We start from the raw sequence: 21,370 nt of genomic DNA, 5'->3' as shown, positions 1-21,370 counted from the left end.
TGCCACCTGAAAACTAGAGCTCATCAATGAATGTGGTAAAGTTGCAGGGTACAAAATTAATACACAGAAATCTGTTGCATTTCTATAGATTAACAATGAACTATCAGAAGGAGAAATTAAGGAAACAATCCTATGTACCATTGCATCAAAAAGAATAAAATACTTAGGTATAAACCTACCTAAGGAGGCAAAAGACTGTACTCTGAAAACTATAGGACACTGATGAAAGAAATTGAAGACCACACAGATGGAAAGATTTGGTGTGTTCTTGGATTGGAAGACTCAATATTGTTAAAATGACTGTACTACCCAAAGTAATCTACAGATTCAGTGAAATCCCTATCAAATTACCAATGGCATTTTTCACAGGATTAGAACAAAAAAATTTTTTTTATTAGAACAAATTTTTTTTTTAATTTGTATGGAAACAGAAAAGACCCTGAATAGCCAGAACAATCTTGGGAAAGAATGGAGCTAGAGCAATCATGCTTCCTGACTTCAGACTATACTACAAAGCTACAGTCATCAAAACAGTATGGTACTGGCACAGAAACAGACACATAGATCAATGGAACAGGATAGATAGCCCAGAAATAAACCCATGAACTTATGGTCAATTAATCTATGACAAAGGAGGCAAGAATATACAATAGAGAAAAGACAGTCTTTTCAATAAGTGATGCTGGGAAAACTGGACAGTTACAGAGCTAAAAGAATGAAATTAGAACATTCTCTAACACCATATACAAAAATAAACTCAAAATGGATTAAAAACCTAAATGTAAGACTAGACACTATAAAAACTACTAGAGGAAAACATAGGCAGAATGCTCTTTGACATAAATCACAGCAATATTTTTTTGGATCCGTTTCCTGGAGTAATGGAAACAAAAGCAGAAATAAATAAACTAATTAAACTTAAAAGCTTTTGCACAGCAAAGGAAACCATAAACAAAACGAACAGACAACCTATGGAATGGGAGAAAATTTTGCAAATGATGCAACTGACAAGGGATTGATTTCCAAAATATACAAATAGCTCATACAATTCAATAACAAAAAAACCCAAACAACCCAATAAAAAAATGGGCAGAACACAACTGCTGAGCCTGCGCTCTAGAGCCTGCGAGCCACAACTGCTGGGCCCGGGTGCCACAACTGCTGAAGCCTGCGTGCCTGGAGCCCATGCTCCGCAACAGGAGAGGCCACCACAGTGAGAAGCCCGCTCACTACAACGGAGAGTAGCCCCCACTCGCCGCAACCAGAGAAAGCCTGCGCACAGCAACAAAGACCAACAGAGCCAAAAATAAATAAATAAATTTATTTTAAAAAAATGGGCAGAAGATCTAAATAGACATTTCTCCAAAGAAGACATACAGATGGCCAACAGGCACGTGAAAAGATACTCAACATCACTAATTATTAGAGAAATGTAAATCAAAACTACAATGAGGTATCACCTCACACTGGTCAGAATGGCCATCATCAAAAAATCTACAAATAATAAATGCTGGAGAGGTTGTGGGAGAAAGGGAACCCTCTTACACTGTTTTGGCAGGAATGTAAATTGGTGCAGCCACTACAGAGAACAGTATGGAGGTTCCTTAAAAAACTAAAAACAGAGTTACCATATGATCCAACAATCCCATTCCTGGGCATATATCTGGAAAAGATAAAAACTCTAATTCAAAGAGATACATGCACCCCAGTGTTCATAGCAGAACTATTTACAGTAGCCAAGACATGGAAGCAACCTAAATGTCCATCAATGGATGGATGAATAAAGAAGCTGTGGTACATACATACAGTGGAATATTACTCAGCCATAAAAAAGAGTGAAATAATGCCATCTGCAACAACAAGGATTGACCTAAAGATTATCATACTAAGTGAAGTCAGAGAAAGACAAATATCATGCATCACTTATATGTGGAAAAAATGATACAAATGAACTTATATACAAACAGAAATAGGCCCACAGACATAGAAAACAAACTTACAGTTACCAAAGGGGAATGGGGGTGAGGGATAAATTAGGATTTGGGGATTAACATATACACACTACTATATATAAAACAGATAACCAACTGTATAGCACAGAGAACTATACTCAGTATATTGTAATAAGCTATAAGGGAAAAGAATCTGAAAATGAATACGTGTGTGTGTGTATACACACACCCATGTATAACTGAATTACTTTGTTGTACACCTGAAACACTGTAAAGCAATTATACCTTAACTTTAAAAAATAATGAAGTCAATGACTTTATCTCCTCTTATCCTGAAAATTTGGCTTTGCCCCCATTCAGCAGTTAGTAGCCAGAGCACTCATCATCCCTGTTCCCCTCAGGATTGAGGAATATCAAAGAAAAGGGGGGACTGAAACCGGGCAGGACCCTGTGGGGCCTTCCTTGTGACAGATCCCACCCTCCTGTGTCCCCTGCCTCTTGTTTGTAGAAAAGTTTTAGCCTCCTAGGCCTTCCCCAATTTCCAAACAGATTTAATCAGAGAAGTGAGAAAATGCAGAAACAAAGTAAAACAGTTAAGCAAATCAAAACAATAGTTTAGCCATAAAACAAAGTCAAGGACCTTTAGTTCTTCCTCAAGGGCAATAGAAAATATCCTGAGTCATATCCTGAGTTGTTTTGCAGATACTAAATCCCCCACCAGGTGGAGAAGTTAACTACACGCTGACCATCGGCACACAGACCCCCCAGAGTGGTCGGAACCAGAAGGTTGATGGTGTTGACTCCTGAAATACCACCCTGTTACCTCACCACCCACCAATCAAACAAACGTCCACAAGTTGATTAGGCACCCTGACCCTCTCCCTCACCTTGCTTTTAAAAATGCTTACCTGAAAGCCATCAGAGAGTTCGGGTCTTTTGATCATGAGCTGCCCATTCTCCTTGCCTGGCCCTATGTTGGGTGCCCTGCGCTAACTGCCGCACTTCCCTTCACAACCCAGTGTCAGTAGATTAGCTTTGCTGTGTCAGGCGAGTGAAATCACGTTTGGTTCAGTAGTTCTGTAACATGCTCAATTATTGGTAGCTATCATTAGCTACTAAAAATCAGCAAAATATTTTAAAAGTTATTAATAGTAACAGCACAAAATATCTAATCTCATAAAGCTTACCTTTTTGTGTGTGTGTGTGTGTGGTACGCGGGCCTCTCACTGTTGTGGCCTCTCCCGTTGCGAAGCATAGGCTCCGGACGCGCAGGCTCAGCGGCCACGGCTCACGGGCCCAGCCGCTCCGCGGCATGTGGGATCCTCCCGGACCGGGGCACGAACCCGTGTCCCCTACGTCGGCAGGCGGACTCTCAACCACTGCGCCACCAGGGAAGCCCATAAAGCTTACCTTTTATCTTCCCTTATTTTCTTTTCTTGGCCAAATTATTTTAATATGACAAATTTGAAATCATTTAATATATTTTATTTCAGCCCAGTTGGCACATAAATTTTAATCAAAGTATTATGATTACTACCATACTATGAGAGGGGCAAGTAGTAAAAAGGTAATGAGTACGAGCTCAGTGCTGATAAACATATGCTTTGCATTTATGTAGTGGCTTCGATTATGGGTCTTTAACATCTGCCCATCAATTTGTTAATGGAAAAAACCTGGGTCAGGAGGCTGGGCTGTACATGGTGGCTCCACCCAGGGGCTCTGGAAGTGGAAGAGTGCCTGGAGAGGAACTGTGATGAGTGGCATTTACAAGAGTGGGGTCGGAAACCCAGACTGGCAAGTAGGGTTTCTGCGAGCTGCAGGTAACCAACAGATGCATGAGCTGCTGACTCAAGCCTCCCTATTCTAATTGCCCACGTTAGGCCTGCAGTGATTTGTTGACTTAGGATTGTACTCCTGCCTTAAAGGAAAAACACAGGGCTGTACGTGGCCCTTACGTGTTAAAGAGCACAGACTACACACTGTGTCAGCTGTTTTGAAGACGTTGATGGTTCCATCTTTGTATTGCTGACTTTTTCTCATTTCCATATTGAACCTGCTCATTCATTGACTCCACAAACATTTATTGAGCACCTGTTGTTGCATGCCAGATAGTTTTCCAAATCTAGGGACGTGGTGGTAAAGAAATCTGACAAATATCCGTGTCTTCATGGAAACAATGTAATAGATGCTGACTGCAGTGGAGAAAAAGAAGATGCAGGAGGAGTAGGAAGGGCAGGAAGCACTGCAGAGACATGGCAGTCGAGAAGCTATTAGAAGCAGCCCCTGGCCGGGGAGGAAGCCCCGTCTGTAGAGCTGTGAGACAGAACCAGAGAGTAAACGACTGCGTGAATGACACAAGGGCTCCATCCCAGCTATTGGACCTGTTCAGTGATGGAACTTGGCAGAGCATAAGCATCTGCCTGGCCCTCGACGTGTTTCATCAGGGCTGAGAACTGCGAGGGCCAAAGAGACAAGCTTCTTGGCTGGGGGTCCCATTACCACACACGGGAGGTGTGTAGACTGGGGACCCCTGTAGCTGTGGTAACTATTTCTTTGATCAAGCTGGACAGCAAGAGTTGTCTGTACTTTTGTTTCCACTTAACACAATTAAAAGTCTGTTACATGCAGTCATCCCTCCAGCTACTTGCTTCCCTTTACGTCTTGACAAGAGCACACGTCACACTGTAGGAACAGAGACCTGCCAAGACAGACCATGTCTTTCCATCGTGCAGGGCTGGGAGATGAACCACCAGTAACCGGATGGTGCCAACACAAAGTGGCGGGTGCAGAGGTGTGTGTTTGGGTTTTTTTGGTCTGTTGTTAATATGTCAACTCATCTTTCTGTTTTGTTTTGTTTTGTTTTTTAATTTTGGGAGATGGACTCAGGTTCTTTACGGCAAATAGTAAAACTGAACTTGCCTTTGCCTCCCCAAGTTTCAAATAAATGCAGCATATACTGTTTCTTGCATTCATGTAATATAATCAGGTTCGTCATCAATACAGAGAAATATTGTTTAATAACACTTGGCTTCAGTAAAAGTGCTGGCGTGGATGCACAGAGATCTCTCTGAGTTTCTCACTACAGTGGGTCATGCTCTCGGTTACTCACTGTTCAGTGTTTGTGCAGTACTGGTTCTTTGACCCCGTGTGTTGTGTCTTTCCTGGTTAAAAGTGACCTCAGAGACCACCTCAACCAACACCCTCACTTTAAAATTGAAGAAACAGAAATCCAGAAATGTTAAGGTGCTTTCCCAATGTCTGATAGCTGTTTTGCTGCCATGCTGGAGCAGTTTAGTTAGAACCATTTCAGATACTTGAGACCACGTACTGCTGGAAGGTTCTGCTTCGCTAATTACAGACTAGTTTGTGTTTTTTTTCCAGTTATCATAAAGCTCTTTTTGCAAGTGAATACCATTGTGGAGCAGAGTCAGCTCCAGTTCCTACCATGAAGGAGGTGTGCCCACCACCGGCTGCACCAGGAGGAGGGCCTTAGGCCACCACAGGAGCCACGCAGAAGTGGGGGTGTCCAGCCAATTACACCCACAGTGCTCAGTCCAAGCTCACAGTCTGTGAATCTGACTCCTTAAATGACCTTGAGATTGTGGTAGGATGACCCAAGTCATCTTCCCTTCCTTGGTGGACAGCTGAAATCTCAGGCTTCTTCTGTCTTTGGGGTGTCTAAGATCAAAGTTTTTTCCCTTTAAATGAGAAGTTATTGTGTTTTCTGTTTACACCTTAGGCTCCCTGCTGCAGGAGCTACACTGCTGAGGTTTACCTGTGCAGAATCTTGCTGTTCCTTCTCTTTCTCCCAAGTGATTTCCTGCAGCTTTTACACCATGTTTGCTTAGGAATTTGATATTCAGGTTAGCTCTCCAGAAATCCTCAATTTCTCTTTGGCATTTCCACTCTCCCAAACACTGTTGCTCCCGGAAAAGTTTGGGGTGTGACATTTTCTGCTGTGTTACCCTAGGGAAAGGAACTACTGGGGGAGGTAGGCCTGGGACCAACAGATGATTCCTGCAGTTACATGGGAACATCAAAGCAAAGAATTATACAGAAGGGCAGACTTCTAGTGAGGCTGCCCCTTCTTTCTAGCCACTCCTGAGGGAAGGAAGTTCTGCCTTTTCTTAAATTCATAGACAGTCACGTTCGTTGGAGCTGCTCTGAGAGCACTCACTCCTAGTACAGGAGCCAGCGTCTGGCCCCCTGGGTGAGTGGAACATCCAGGTGATCCCTCAGCTTTTAAGCCCCAGGGACATAAGTGAAATTTAATTAATGCCCCAGTTTTCAAGAGCCCACTTTTAGAGAACTGTGTCCTGTCAGTTCTGAAGCCCTTTTACTTCCACTACTTCGATGGTAAGGAAGTGGCTCAGATTTTGCCACCAGCATCACAATTCAACAGCAGAAACAGAGCTGTAGAATGTTCCACACAGTAAAATCTATTCTCAATAGATAAATATATACATCATACACATTTTAATGGAACGAGCCAGAACAGCATTGTGAATTCAGTCTGCCAGGTAACTGCACCTGAACATTTAATTAGTGCAAGCAGAATTTTATATTAAGTAGGTTCTTAGCTCTTAAATTTTTTTGGATGAGCAAAGGGAGATGTTTCTAGACGTGGGCCTTAGGCTGACATGCAGGAAGAAGGCGCATTCTGATGAATGTATGTGTATGTATGTGTGTAACTGGAGTCTTGAAACACATCATATGCACAATCAAGCCCTTACCTAGAAGAGTTCTCCTTATGAAATTCTAGACTCTGATGATTTGCAACTATACAACTTCTCAACAGGAGCTGAGAAGGAAAAAGAAAGTTGCAGTTAAATAAGGGTTACCCAGAGCTTCCCTTCCTGGTACCCGACCTCTCTGTGTCTCTGGAATTCAGGAGGCACAAGGCAAGGGCTGTGACCCGGCTTCAGAAAGTCAGTGAACATTAGAATTATGAGCTGACATCTTGTTACACACATGTCACAGAGAAACTTTAGCGGAAGAAGAGCCTAAAATATATCTGGCAAATAAGTAATGAATTAATATCACACTCAATATCATGTAATGTTTGGTACGTAAAGGGCTAATGATGCTCTATATTTAGTTAACATAAAGACAAAAGAACTTTCCTAAATTCATTCTGGGTTTAATCTTCCTCATTTTTTCTCGACCCTTTAAGAGCTACAGCAAGAAATTTTCTTCATTGGACATTTTAAGAATATATACCTTGAGGAATTCGATTTAGGAAAAAAAAATAAAAGCTTTATCTTTCTATACATAATTTGTCGCCATAGATGTGACTTCTTATATAATAATTGTTATATATACTATTTATAGATTTTAGTTTCCTACCCTGCTGAGCTGAAAAAGGAGGCAGGCTGCTCGGTGACACAGCAGAGTTACGGTGACTGCTCATATTCATTTATTTTTCCAGTGTGGTCCTTGTAGATTGTATTTCTCAAGCTGATCATAAACTGCTGATGTCATATAAATATATCTTGTCTTCCCAACCTAGGTGGTTTCCAACAGCTAGTTACCAAAAGACATCATCATTTTACAACAGGAACTCCACAAAGAAGGTATGATGTAAAGTCATTTATTTTCCCCTCGATAAATTTTAAAAGACTTTAATGGAAAACGTTTAGTACTGTCATGTCACACTGAATGCCAGCAGTACCTTGACTTTTACACACAGGAAGCCAGGTCGACGTGTACACATTTCCCCACGGCCCTTCAGCAGTTTTGCATGTACAAAATTGTCTGCTATTTTGCTTTAGCAAACAGCAACATAATTTAAAACTTTCATGTCTCCTATGTGACACCTAAAATCAGTCCAACATTTATTAATACAGTTAGAAAAATAAAAGCCTTAAAAAATTCATGGTATGAGCTCACGGTGCTAATCACATGACATGAGTTTATGAGTTCATGGGATCTCATCAAATGTAAGATCATTTTAAAAACTCCTACATAACAACTTTCTGGTTTAATTTGAAAGGCCTAAGACTTGAAATCTAGTAAGACTGTTAAGTCGATGTACAAATCAATTACTTGATTTAACTTTTACTTGCCTTGGGAGAGTTAATTCTCATTGTCCACTGAATGAACGCCTTTCAAATATTAATTACTATATTACAGTATTTACAAGCTTTCTTATCTATCCTAAACTGACAGAAAGTTCAGCTGTGAGAAGGGTGAGCTCATGAGGCAGGGGATGCAAGGGAGGGTGTGAGCCTGGAGGGAGAGGGTGAAAGTGAAGCCCCCCACTGGGATACATCAGGCTCCAGGAGACCAGCCAGCCAATGATGCTGTTGTTGTCAGACCAGAAGTAAGTGCCAACAACCAGGACAAAGAGGAGGCCTGGGAAGGTGTGTTATCCCAGTAGGAAGGGAGGGAGGAAGCTAGGCCTCAGGTCAAAGGAGGCTGAGGACTGAAACCACGCCCCACAGGCTGGCAGTGAATGACCCTCTGGAAGTTACCCGATTTGGTTGAGGTGCTGGGGATACATGCCATGGATGAGGGAGGGGGTAAATGCAAGAATTTGTTTTGGCACCAGATAGTGATGCTGATTTGATTTCTACAATATTAGCTGTGCCATGTGCCCTTTTCTACTGTACTTTCTGCAAACTGTCCCACGGAGACCTACCACCCACTTGACCTCTTCGATACACTTGGCAAAGCCTGTTAGTGCTGTGGACAGTGCTGTGGACGCTCCGCTAAGAGGTGCCCACAATGCCCAGACAACCTGCACAGTGTCACAAACCTGGAGAAGTGAAGTCAAAGACTAGATGTGCTAGATTTTATGTGCCTTGTGAATGTGGACGGGATTCTCATTTAGGGGGTTTAGTTTCTTGTGTTTTAATAACACCTGTAAAAAACTAGTTATTTTATTTTTATTTTATTTTTTTTGTGGTACGCGGGCCTCTCACTGTTGTGGCCTCTCCCGTTGCGGAGCACAGGCTCCAGACGCGCAGGCTCCGCGGCCATGGCTCATGGGCCCAGCTGCTCCGCGGCATGTGGGATCTTCCCGGACCGGGGCACGAACCTGTGTCCCCTACATCGGCAGGCGGACTCTCAACCACTGTGCCACCAGGGAAGCCCAAGTCATTATTTTAAAAAGCACACTCTCCTAGGTCTGGTCTGTGCATGGATACAAACACCACCCCATCTCCCTTGCACCCTTCCTGGTGGGTGGTTGTTTAGAAGCTGCTCACACCAAAATTTTTTTTTTTTTTTTTTTTTTTTTTGCGGTGCGCGGGCCTCTCCCCCCCATGGCCTCTCCTGCTGCGGAGCACAGGCTCTGGACGCGCAGGCTCAGCGGCCATGGCTCACGGGCCCAGCTGCTCCGTGGCATGTGGGATCTTCCCGGACCGGGGCATGAACCCGTGTCCCCTGCATCGGCAGGCGGACTCAACCACTGCGCCACCAGGGAAGCCCACACCAAAATTTTATAAATGAGATTCACTCAATATAATGTTTAAAGCTCTTACGTGAGAGTCTTTAAAACTTTAAACGTTTCCATAATCAGTAAGGGTTCTCTGGTGGCCCACTTTTACATGCAAATACAGACAAACTGTTAACATGCATTACTTCAGTCAATTGGTAAAGTTTATTTTGTAAGTGTAAGTAATTTTAAGCCATTTACTAATTTATAAATTTCAGTCACGTAAAACCACTACCAGGGCAGTTCTGAGGTATTACTGTTAATTCGCTATAGAAATATTCCTGTATTGTGAGGTGGTGTGAAGTGTGACTGCCCTGCCTTTTGGTGAGCGGTGCTGACTACAGGTGTGTTCTAGAGAGTGTTCAGGAAACTGCTGTGCATGTGCATTAACCGAGCTTCCAAACATGACTGGCAACTTGACTGGCTGGTCTGCCAAGTGAACCAAAATCATAAAGATGGCCACGGAATGGGCCACACAAGTCGAGAAATGACAGTGTATAGTGCCGCCTCAACCTGGCTTCATCAAAACCCGTCCTACTCAAGTCACTTACAAGGAGAATGTGTGCAAAAAGCATCCACAAAGCCTATCAGCAGGTTAATTTTAAATGAACTAGACCATGTTTTTGCTTTTAAAATTCATTTATAAAAATAAATTTCAGTTTGAGACCTCAGATACCAAATTGTGGCTTAATTTAGTCGTGATGGCGAGACTAAAGTTATGAAAACCGCGGTTGGAAATGTGAGCGCTCCAGCTCGTTCCCTGCGGTGTGGCCGACGCACTCACAGCCCTTCTCCTACTGGCCAAAATACTCAACTTTTGGACAAACTTCTAGCCTGCCCTTGTCCCCAAATGCCACAAAACTTTAAATCTTAGACCTCCAATATAAAACCACTAGTAACCATAATACATTCAAGATAAGGAAAGCCCTGCACCTGCCTCAAGAGACACCGCCCCACTGCCCGGGCACAGACACAGCGTGGGGGACATGGGCGCCCACTTGCGCGTACAGCTTATTCAGATGCTTTGTACTGGAGCGCAGAGTAAAGTCCCCCCCGAGTCTTTATCTCAGAGCAACAATAATTTAAAACCAGTTTGAGAGCATGAGCAAATCCTTGTAGGTTCTGTGCTGTGAGATGGTAACAGCCTGGCCCAGCCTCCAGGGATCTGTGTGCATCAGGCAGGAACACTGTCGGGTGGAAATGCCAATATGACTTACTTCTTAGACTGTGCTGACTTTGACGCCTGTGTTAGACCGATTTCTCACACCAGAAGCTTTCTGCCTCAGTCAGAAAAGTATTTGAGGGACAGTAAAGAACTGAACTAAGGAAAAAGTTTCTGGCCTCCAAATCACCACACACACAGAAGCAAGTTTCAAACTACTGTCCTCTCTCAGTGCAGACAAGGGACTGGCTGATATGAACACAGTGTTCAGTCTGTGGAACAGTGTGATGCAGCAAAACCCTGATCTCATGCAAACCCGAACCAGTTAACTGCGGCGAGAAGACAGCCCCGCTCAGTGTTCTCTCACGAATGCGACTCTGCACACAAATGCACGGGGCTCAGACCTCACTGATGGTCCTCTCTGAAGGGCAGTACTCCGAAGGGCCTGCCGAGGACACGTAGAAAGACTGCGTTTTCCTTTTCAATCTGGCTCTTTTGTTGGCCAGCACCAGGCTATGCCGGCTTGAGTTGATGATTTCTGAAATGAACTTTTTGCAGTCTACACACACCTCCATGGTGCTCCAGTCCTCCATCAACTCTTTGGGAAATTGGAGTTCTTCATCTGATTTGTCCACAGACTTGGATTTTGAGGACAATCTGGAAAAAAACAAAACATTTACGACATCCATTATTGTTACTTATAGTTCTACTGCAATACTAAGAAAATATGTGCAAAAAAAGTAAATCTGTTGGCAAAACATGATGGAATGGGTGGGTGATTTAGTCACGTCAGTGTTGTCCAAAGAAGAAGTTATAATTGGCGACAACTTTCCAAATATTTTTGGGGACTTCTCTGGTGGCGCAGTGGTTAAGAATCCACCTGCCAATGCAGGGGACACAGGTTCGATTCCTGGTACAGGAAGATCCCACATGCCGCGGAGCAACTAAGCCCGTGCGCCACAACTACTGAAGCCCATGTGCCATGACAACTGACCCGTGTGCTGCAACTACTGAAGCCTGCGTGCCTAGAGCCTGTGCTCCGCAATGAGAAGCCACCGCAATGAGAAGCCTGTGCACTGCAATGAAGAGTAGCTCCTGCTCACAACTAGAGAAAGCCCACACGCAGCAATGAAGATCCAATGCAGCCAAAAATTTAAAAAAGACATGTCAAATTATTAAAAAAAAAAAGAAACAAAATTTTTTAAAGAAAGAAACCAGGAAACCTTTTACTAAGAAATAATAATACGGGACTTCCCTGGTGGCACAGTGGTAAAGAATCCACCTGCCAATGCAGGGGACACGGATTCGAGCCCTGGTCCGGGAAGATCCCACATGCCACGGAGAAACTAAGCCCGTGTATCACAACTACTGAGCCTGTGCTCTAGAGCCTGTGAGCCACAACTACTGAGACCATGTGCCACAACTACTGAAGCCTGTGCACCTAGAGCCCGTGCTCCGCAACAAGAGAACCCACTGCAGTGAGAAGCCCGCGCACCGCAACGAAGAGTAGCCCCCCACTCGCTGCAACTAGAGGAAGCCCACATGCAGCAACGAAGACCCAACGCAGCCAAAAATAAAAATAAATAAATAACGTTATATTAAAAAAAATACTACTACTAAAAGCTCTTAGTATCCCTTCTAGAATTTTTGGAAAATAGGATATTCAGAGTATTCACCTGACTACTATACGTAGATAGATCATGAACTTTAACAACCGAAATGAAATGAAGTACATGTTGCTAATCTCTCTGATGATTCAGAGAAAACTTCAAGTTCTTTCTCCAGTGACCCTGTGTCATGGTTAATGAACATTAGTTAACTGTAGATGGTAGGTGAGACTATAAGAAATTGAAGTAAATTTATCTTAATCCTACGACAAATCCTGAAAAATTATCTTTGGACCAGCTTTCTTGTCATTTCGTATTTATCAAATGTGCTTCCCGCTCCACAACAATTCTCTATATCTGGGTGACTGACTATTTGGATTCCAGAGAGCTGGAGTTAACTAGACCAACATCATCATAAATGTTGTGGATAGTTTTTGGAAATAACTAGGAACCATCTACTCATTCACTATTTTAATTAAACCAAACAGGAACACAGAGCTAGTGCAGAAAAGAAAAGACCATAGTTCGCCTGCCTGAGCCCATGGACAGCAGCCCATACTCAGAGGTCAGGATGGGGACTGAGCACAGGGGCAGGAACCTCGGGTACAGGTTACTGCTGGGCTCTCAGCTCCCTCACCTCACTGTCCACAGACCCTGACATGCAGAATGGCCACCATCCAGCATCTGGCACCAACACCAGTGTCCCTCCCAAATAGGAGGCCGCTGGTACATAAAACCCCAACACCCTGGGCCCTGCCAGCATGTGGTCTGACCTCCTGTCTTTCTTAAGGACCAACACTAACCTTACTCTGCATTAAATGCAAAGGGATTGCTATTTGGGCACCTTTTTTCTTTTAAATTGTCAGCTCTTGGCATAAAGCTTTATTTCTGCCTTTACAATAGGAAAGTAAGCCAAAGTTATCACAGACTACTGTAAACACAGGATTAAAAAGATTTTTTTCAAAACTAAAGAAGGAAAGAAAGATTAGACTGTTATGTTCAAGTTTTCAACTCCATTGAAAACAAGGTCAGTTTTAAAGATGACTTTTAAAGGACACACAAAAGTAATTATTTCCAAAGTAGAAAAAAAATTAAACTGAGAGATTAAGTATCTTTCAGGGAACTAGCCATCATCCCTTGTCATGTGACCTTTGGCAAGTTTTGGAGATTTGTGTACAAGTCAAAACTATATTAAAACCAAGCCACCCACCCACCCAAACTCCTGCAAGCCAAAACCCCACCATATCACCATAGTCCTCAAAAGAGCTCTCGCCTTTCACAAAGGATGCTCTGGAGACCCGGCCCCTTGCTCACCTGGCAATGCTCCGAAGTGGCCGATGGTGGCCAGTGGAGGGTTTTTCTGGCCTCATACAACTTTCCCCTCTCTGCAAGGCAGAAGGTCCCAATGAAAAGATAGGAAGGGTGGAGTATGGCTTGGAGGGCAGCCGCATCTAGTATCCCAAATAAAACTGAGAATGAGCAGTACTGTTAAAGAGGCAGAGTCAATAAAATTAGCACAAGTTGTGATTTCACTAAGCTTAGCTTACCTTTTTGCAACACTGTGAGCACACCGGCCTGTACACAAAATCAGAAGTGTTACTCAGCGTGATAACCACGAACGCAACTGCAGAGTTAGAGAAGCCGCAGGCTGCGTGGCTGTGAATTTCTACAGTAAGTCCCCTGGACTCTCTGCTTCTTCTATCAGAACGTAACAAACTGAGACAACTGGATTGCCAAAAAGACAATCACACTGTAAAACTTAACTCTTACACTGTCCTATGAAAGGATCAACTTACGTCTGTTTGGGATTTTCTTACTTGTCTATCCTGGGACCACATGACAGTCACATCTATTTTTTTCTGTTCAACATGACATATTATTATTAGACCTATCTTGGATATGAAAAGAAATACATGCAGAGAAACTTTTCAGGCTTAATATCAAATAATTGTCCACTCTTGAAGCAATCACTATTACTAACTTACAAGCACAGCACATGATAACAGACTGGATTATTTCTAATATTGTTCCTCAGAGAAAAATGATGAAACAGTGGATCCTTGACTGCTGTCATCAATTACAAAAGCCTTACCTCTTACAGAACTGACAGGTATAAGACCAAGTGAAGAAGGAAAATCTCCTGGTTCGGCAACAAAAGCAGAGCTAAAAAATAAAAATTTTAAAGGAGAAAAAGGCATTGCCAATAGTTAATTTCCTAATTTGCATGTTTGGACACACATTTATATGTGGAAAGTTTAGTAGACAAAGGGAGAAGAGCATTTAGAGACCCTTTTATTAAGTTTGGTTCTGTGATAATTATAATCTGCTCTGTATTTGATTATAATTCTACCTTTAAATGGTAATAAAAGACCACAGTTCTCAAGGGTCTTGCCACCATGAAAGCAACCTGAAGAAGGTTCTGAAAAAGTCTTCTCTGTTTCTCAGATACATATTCTCTACAATCCTTTAAAAGTGTAACAACTAAGGGCAGACCTTGTTTTATGAAGGCATACCATTATTTATTATGGTGGTTTTAACCTTCTGGTTTTCAATTTCTCAGGGAGAAATAAAAATACTTTTGTGAGCAAGGCAGAAAAGGGACTGCCTGCCACGGGGTAAGCCTCTTACCTCCTAGAATCCCCCCAAAGTCCTATGCCATCTGGCCACCAGACAGTGTCCTCAGGGGACATGCCTGTGACCGACCAATCTTCTAACCCTGCTGATCCATCAACTGTAAGTGGCTCTACCTTTCCTTTTTTCAGAGCAGTGTAGACATCTTTATACTGTTGGTATTTTTCCAGCTCTGCCTTCACCAGGACCTGACGAATATGCATCACCTCCTCCACAGTAAGTGCTAGGCATTCCACTGGGTAGCAGAATTCCTCCTGAAATTCAAAATTCCACATGAATAAGAAGCTCCCACCACCCTTCTGGCAAGGCAAAGTTCCCCTTCAGATCAGTCACCTGGTTAGTAGCTTCAGAGAAGAAAAGAGGTTTCCCAGTAAACACTGGAGCAGAGCTGGCTCACTCTGGGGACCACACAGTTTCTAATTACACTGAGACAAGATGATGGCAGAAAACTTCCGGGACCGTGTGAAACACTGTAGCCACTGAAATTTCCAATTAGTAAAATTTCCTCACATTTGTTTAGATGTTTTGCCTCAGGTATCTCTATTCCATGAAGTGGAGCTACATATCTATGCATTGAAATCTTGGGAAAAAAATGTTATTGTTCTAAACCAAATTTCTGTCAGTTTTCTCCCATGATTACACAAAGATATTATTTACTTTTGTGTTGTATATATCTGCTAATAGATAAATAGCAAACCTACAACATTGGTACTGTTTTAAAAACTGATTTGTGGTACCCAGAATAGCCAAAAGAAGGTGGTTAGTAATCGATATTGAGAAGCGTTATTTAGTGGTAAGTTACATCAGCACAGCCTAAAAACTCCTAACAGTGTGAGTGGAACTGGACCTGGAAGCCAGCTGCCCCACACTCTCCAGATCTCTCATCACTTTTAAACAACTGCGGAAGTACAGTCCGCACTGGACAGATGTGGAGACACTCAGAGAACTCTGACGATAAATATCGAAGTTGGCTGTCTTATGTTAATGGTTTCCCTAACAACAGTGGAGGAAGATGTTGATGTAACTGATCCCACTGAATAAAGAGCCTCACACCATCTGCTCCCCAGCCGGCCCTGCGCTTGATTGGTGGGCCCAGTAGAAAGACAGAACGGTTTTGTGCGCCCGCACCCTGCTGGACTTCACAAGGGCTATTGTGGCGGAGTGACACAACCCCGATGTCCTCGGTGCACACACACTGTAACTCACGCCCACACACACAATAGTGCTGCTCACAGGCATTCTGGAATCAAACAAGCCAAAGGAGACAGCACAGGACTATGAGTGCAGTCAGTTTATGGAGTTTTAACATTTAGTTCTGTCTTTCAATCAGAGAAAAACAAAAATAAATCTAGGTTGCAAACTTGAAAAACATTAGCATTTACTAAAAAAAAAAGTAGTTTGCAGAACTACTGCTTCTTACAAATAATCAATACAAAATCATCTCTGTTCAAGCTAACTTAGGGAAGATTAAATTTGCTAAAAATGTTTTGGAAAAAATCGTGCAATTGAACGTTTAAGATGAAGAGCTTAGTATCTGGAGGGTGGGAGGATAATTCATGTGCTCTAGAATGTCTGATATACTCAAAAAAACCCACCATTACCCAATTTTCTTTCAATGGGAAGAGCTTTAAAAGTTGGCATGTCCAATATTTCCTGAGCTTCGCTTGACCCTGAGAACAGAGTGTGGGAACGGGCTCGCCTCCGAACGCTGGGCATCACAACTGTGCACAGATAGTAGGGTCAGCTGCACACGTCTGAACAGCAACTTTTCTCAGCTTCTGACATAGTTCATAAGAAGTATCCCTACGGTCATCTTTATTCATCAGCAACAAGCATGACTATCGTACATTTTCTGACAGTTACCTATGTGACAATATTGCTGAGCTGGAGTAAAGTAACGTATGAATCTAGCAAATAAGCAGAAGACCACTCCCTGAGATTGGCTGTCATGTATTAGGAAGATGGTGCTGGTGCCAACGTCACAGCTGCGACGCCTGGGTGGCGGGGATGCTCCACACACAGCAACCCAGACAGCCCGCAGCTCCCAGTCCTCAGTCTCAAGTCATAAAGGGGCCAGTCAAGCACACTTCCAACTTACTGCTTTGACCCATGCACAAATCCAGTGTTCCATCAGATGTAATAAGAAATAGTGGATTTTTCTGTGTTCTTGTTCTTTTTTAAAATTTCAAGCAGATTACCCTTTAGTAAAATACCTTCCATCAGGTCAAATGCTAATGTTTTAATTCTGGTGCTTTCCCAAGGACAACAAAACTTTAATGCAACATGAAAGAAAATAATAGTTACTAGAATAGCTTTCATTATTTTTTCAACTGACAAAAAATATTAATTCAACATCCCCAAAGCCAAATTAAACCTTAACAGATCTTGCTGAGATGCTGATGCCCCAAAATGTGAAGAGCACTCAGGGTTACCCATGAGCCGAGCCTAGTCCCCGTTGTTACAATGGGCCAGGTCACACCTGCAGCAGGCACTGACCTCAGTTCATGGCATGGACTCCAGGGACCAGAGCAGCACAACTCTGATTCTCTGGCTGCTCTGTGCTTCAGTATGGCTTCCAAATTTAGGAAAGGGAAGCTAAATCTTAAAGAGTTTTAACAGAGATTACAATATACTGTAGGAGCAGATGTGCCTTTAGAACTCACTGTTACGTATGTCACTAAAATGGCTGAGTTTTTGTTAAATATTCTGGTTATATTTACCATTCAAAAGGGGTCAGAGTTAGGGAGCACAGAAATCAGAGAGCATGGTGTATAATCTGGTTACTGAGCCAGAGAAGTGGAAATGGTCATACTTTATAGAGTGTTCTTGGTTAGCCAAAACTTCATAAATAAGTAGCAGATATTTGACAATTATCCAAAACAACCATTGGTTTTTGTTTTTAATAAACCAAAGGAAGGCAGATTTAAATAAAAATAGCAAATATTAAGTTTAATTACTCTTTTCTTTTTTCAAGTTCACCTTTAAATTTCAAGGTGTTCTCTGTCTAAAGTCACATGTAGACTTAGTAGACAGACTGTTTGGGGAGGGTTGAAAATAAAAATAAAATGTCAGCAGATCTTCAGAAACAGCAGGAGGGACAGGATTAAATGCCACCTCCGCATCTGACCATGTGCTCACAGGGCCAGATCTAAAATGAAAAAAAGAAGAGATTTATCCTGTATTTCACGGCAAATAAAGAGAAAGGAATCTGTTGTACCTCATTTACATTCAGTCTCTTTTCTAAACCAAGCTGGGTCATAAAGAAAAAGAAACCAGCTGCTGGTTTGCTTATCCAGGACAGGTCTGGTAAACAGGATGGTGGAGAGCCGGGCTGGGCGGCTGCCGACACCTGGTCAGCAGGTCAGCAGCTTGGGTCACACTGGGGGCAGGGGAAACCTCAATATGGTCCGAGGCTTTTTATCCCACTTAAGTTCGGAAACTATTATACTTCCTTTAAAAAATGTATTCTGTATGAAAATCTCAAAAACAATACAAAATGAGAATTATTTAAAATATTTTAAATCATCACATCAATTTAAAAAAACTTCAAATTTCTCTCTACAGAGAAGCACGGTGATTTTTCATAACAACCACATAACATCCTGACCATCACAACACAGCTTTAAAGGTGCTGGAGAAGAGAAAGAGTGCCCGAGCCTCCCTGGCCAGGCAGCTGAGTGTATGGGCAACGGCTCTTCTGAGGGTGGGGCAGCCCTGGGCTGGGGGAAGGCCCTGATTGGAGGGGTGGGGGGTGGGGGGACGTGGTTCAATCAGGGGGCTCAGAAGCACCGCCCACAGCTCCTCTGTGCTGATGCCGCTGCATTCTGAGTTTGTTGTCCTTTCACTGTCGTCCCGTCAATTGAGATCATGGTGTGATCTACGCATCTACCAAAGATTGGAATCAACAGAAGCAAAGTGTCCATCTAAGCTGTTAATTTTTGCAGAGTGCGGTAGCTGAGGGATCACTGCCGAAGAGGCAGAGAGGAAAATAATTCCCAGAACCAGCAGAAAGAGGCCAACCTTTGCGGATTTCCACCTGCTGGTAAAAGCTCTCTCACACAGATAATACATAGCCCCTGCTACCCCCAACAAGGCTGCCTCCAAAGGGTGAGAGCCGAGCAGAGAAGCTGTTTGAAGGGTAGAAAAAAGCGGTCGGAAAGGTGTCGTTGGCCATACTCTGGTTATCCTAGGAACCTGAACAATAGATAAAGGAAAAGAAAACGGCAGGGGAAAAAGAAAAGGAGAAAATAATGCTGAATATGAGTGACCTACAAATAGCGATTACAGAGCATGAAACAAAAATAAACAAAACAGAAACACCACGGAGGATGTTAATGGTAGATTCCACATGCAAGTCCATGCCATCGTCTGCATCCACATGTATCAGTCAGGAGCCCAACCATGCCTAGAGAACCTCAGAGTTCACACGGCAACACTTAAGCTTTCTGGAACTCGGCTGTCCTGTGAACACTGAGTCTCCTGCACAGGGCTCGGTGGGATGCAGGCCAGAGGCGAATGCAGAAACATACACCACGCAGCCACCCCTCCCCCGGTCGGTACTTAAAAACAAGTCGCCTTCATTTAGAGGCGTCATCCACAATCATCTGACCAAATGATGAAAAGAATTACACTTTCAACATCCTAAGGAAAGGGAGGAAGATACAATAAAAATGAAAATCAGTAACAACAAAGACATTTCTGCCATTTTTAGTTGAGAACTTATAAATACAAAACATTTCCATGTTTTCTAAAACATAGCTAAAATTTTAAATTATCATACTTTTAAAAACAATACTTACCAAGCTAGATGGCACTACCATTAAAAGAGTGTGATTTTATGGATTTCCCAAGATAAACTACTGGCAAGAAAAGTCAGGACTTTGACCTGGAGGTTCTTTTGTCTCAGCTGGTGTCTAGAGGCACTTCGGGGGCAGAGTTCTGTGCCGACCACAGGTCTCCCCTGCCTGCTCACTGAGCCCCTTCTCCGCCATGGCATGTGGGTTGTATCTTCCTCTCCTTCTCCATAAAAAACTGACAGCCGGACCACACACACACTGAGTTCCCCTTCACCAGGAAATATATACCTCACGGGCCTTTCTTGGTAAAGCTTCCATCACTAGCCAAAAAATCCTTGTAGTTGATCTGACAGTTTCTTTTTTATTTATTTTATTTAATTTTATTTATTTTTTTATCTTTTTGCGTTACGTGGGCCTCTCACTGATGTGGCCTCTCCCGTTGCGGAGCACAGGCTCCGGACGTGCAGGTTCAGCGGCCATGGCTCACGGGCCCAGCCGCTCTGCGGCATGTGGGATCTTCCCGGACCGGGGCACGAACCCGTGTCCCCTGCATCGGCAGGCGGACTCTCAACCACTGCACCACCAGGGAAGCCCGATCTGACAGTTTCTTTACACTGATAATTTTAAAATTTAAGCCTAACCTCAACAATGATGTCATATGATCACAAGGCCAGGTACACAGCTGAATGCTAAACTGACTTCTAGGAAAAGCTGTGAAGAAAAGAATCTCCTAATCGCTGGACTTGTGGGGAAAAAAAAAAAGGAGTTCTCTCTTTTTCAGTTGTGACAATATTTTCCAGTTGTGACAATAACTGTGTATTTTGCTAAATAACTTACTGACAAAAGTCTTTGGATTTTAAACTTTGAACCTGGTGGGTCAGAGTTCTGTTTTTCAGTTGGTAAACCACTGATGAGGCTGTACTTCACCATATATCAGTGTGTGGTGATTATTTAGGAGTTAGAGGAATCCTAACAGGAGTTGCCATGAAATCATTAGTTCTTTAATCACATTATTTGGGAATAGAGAAGACTGATCAAATTTCAACACTATCAGCATGGTTCAAACTTCGTTTCTTCACAAGATCCATACTATCTCCCTTCACCTGGACAGAGGGACCTCTGTCATTGCTTCATTTGAACCCCTGATGATTCATCGCAGCCTAAAAGTATGGACTGAGTGTAGTCCAGTGTTTTATTCATGAGAATCTGAAGAATAATTAGGTATCAGGTTGGCTGCTGGTAGAATTATTGACTGAAGCCCTGCATCTTGCCTACAAGTATTTTAGAAGTCAAGTGGGACAGAAAGAGTCTTCGCAGGCTTTCTCTGGCTGGCAGACCTGTTAGCTCTTCCTGGAAGGGCCTTGTGTGCCACATCCCCTGTCTGAGAAATGAGTAGCCCCTACATGAGCCTGGAAGTCTCCGGAAAACAGCAAAAACTGTCAACCCGTCCAAATAGCTGCTTTGGCTCCAATATCACAAAACATGCTTGAAAACAATGAACAATGGTTTTTCATGGATCAAAATTCTCCCCTTGGACTTCTGCCTCAATAAAAGAGTCTACTGTAGTCAGACTTCACTAAGTTTTCTGTTTAGTTTCAACAATTTTTAAGTGGATTAATGCCCTTTGAAAGGAAGAAAGTATTTCTTTAATAAATATCCATACTTTCAACCATTAATAAGTCTTCTGGGGAAAAAAAAGTACTTTAAATGAACAAAGAATGGTTAGACTTCATTTGGGTTACTCTTAGGTTTGGTTTTCTTTAGCTACTAAAAACCAGTAAGGT

The 21,370-nt window shown here is 42.8% G+C and overlaps 2 protein-coding genes across 19 annotated transcripts in view; one reads left to right on the top strand and one right to left on the bottom strand.

Moving 5' to 3' along the window:
- Nucleotides 1-21,370, top strand: part of PRELID3A (PRELI domain containing 3A) — a 108,709-nt gene that overhangs the window by 66,793 nt on the left and 20,546 nt on the right. For 6 of the 16 annotated variants that reach the window (XM_027088528.1, XM_027088538.1, XM_027088527.1 and 3 more), the window contains exon 6: nt 7,462-7,525. The exons of 2 other annotated variants lie outside the window; for them this stretch is intronic. In XM_027088528.1, the coding sequence (XP_026944329.1) occupies nt 7,462-7,525 (64 nt within the window). Of the gene's footprint in view, nt 1-4,137; nt 4,679-5,691; nt 5,816-7,461; nt 7,578-18,354; nt 18,494-21,370 lie in introns of those variants that run through there. 8 more of the 16 variants (XM_027088534.1, XM_027088529.1, XM_027088532.1 and 5 more) reach the window with 6 other exon arrangements.
- Nucleotides 9,537-21,370, bottom strand: part of SPIRE1 (spire type actin nucleation factor 1) — a 211,915-nt gene continuing 200,081 nt past the window's right edge. For 2 of the 3 annotated variants that reach the window (XM_027088518.1, XM_027088519.1), the window contains 5 exons: nt 14,907-15,044; nt 14,252-14,322; nt 13,707-13,734; nt 13,474-13,610; nt 9,537-11,209 (listed from right to left, as the gene is read on the bottom strand). In XM_027088518.1, the coding sequence (XP_026944319.1) occupies nt 10,951-11,209; nt 13,474-13,610; nt 13,707-13,734; nt 14,252-14,322; nt 14,907-15,044 (633 nt within the window). In that variant the 3' untranslated portion in view covers nt 9,537-10,950. The remainder of the gene's footprint in view (nt 11,210-13,473; nt 13,611-13,706; nt 13,735-14,251; nt 14,323-14,906; nt 15,045-21,370) is intronic. The other variant, XR_003429070.1, reaches the window with a different exon arrangement.

Source organism: Aethalodelphis obliquidens, unplaced genomic scaffold (assembly GCF_003676395.1).
Source record: "Aethalodelphis obliquidens isolate GAN/ISIS:26980383/991018 unplaced genomic scaffold, ASM367639v1 scaffold63, whole genome shotgun sequence".
In the NCBI taxonomy this organism is placed as follows: domain Eukaryota; kingdom Metazoa; phylum Chordata; class Mammalia; order Artiodactyla; family Delphinidae; genus Aethalodelphis; species Aethalodelphis obliquidens.
Note: the sequence above shows the minus strand (reverse complement) of the source record. Positions and strands in the feature narration are given on the sequence as shown.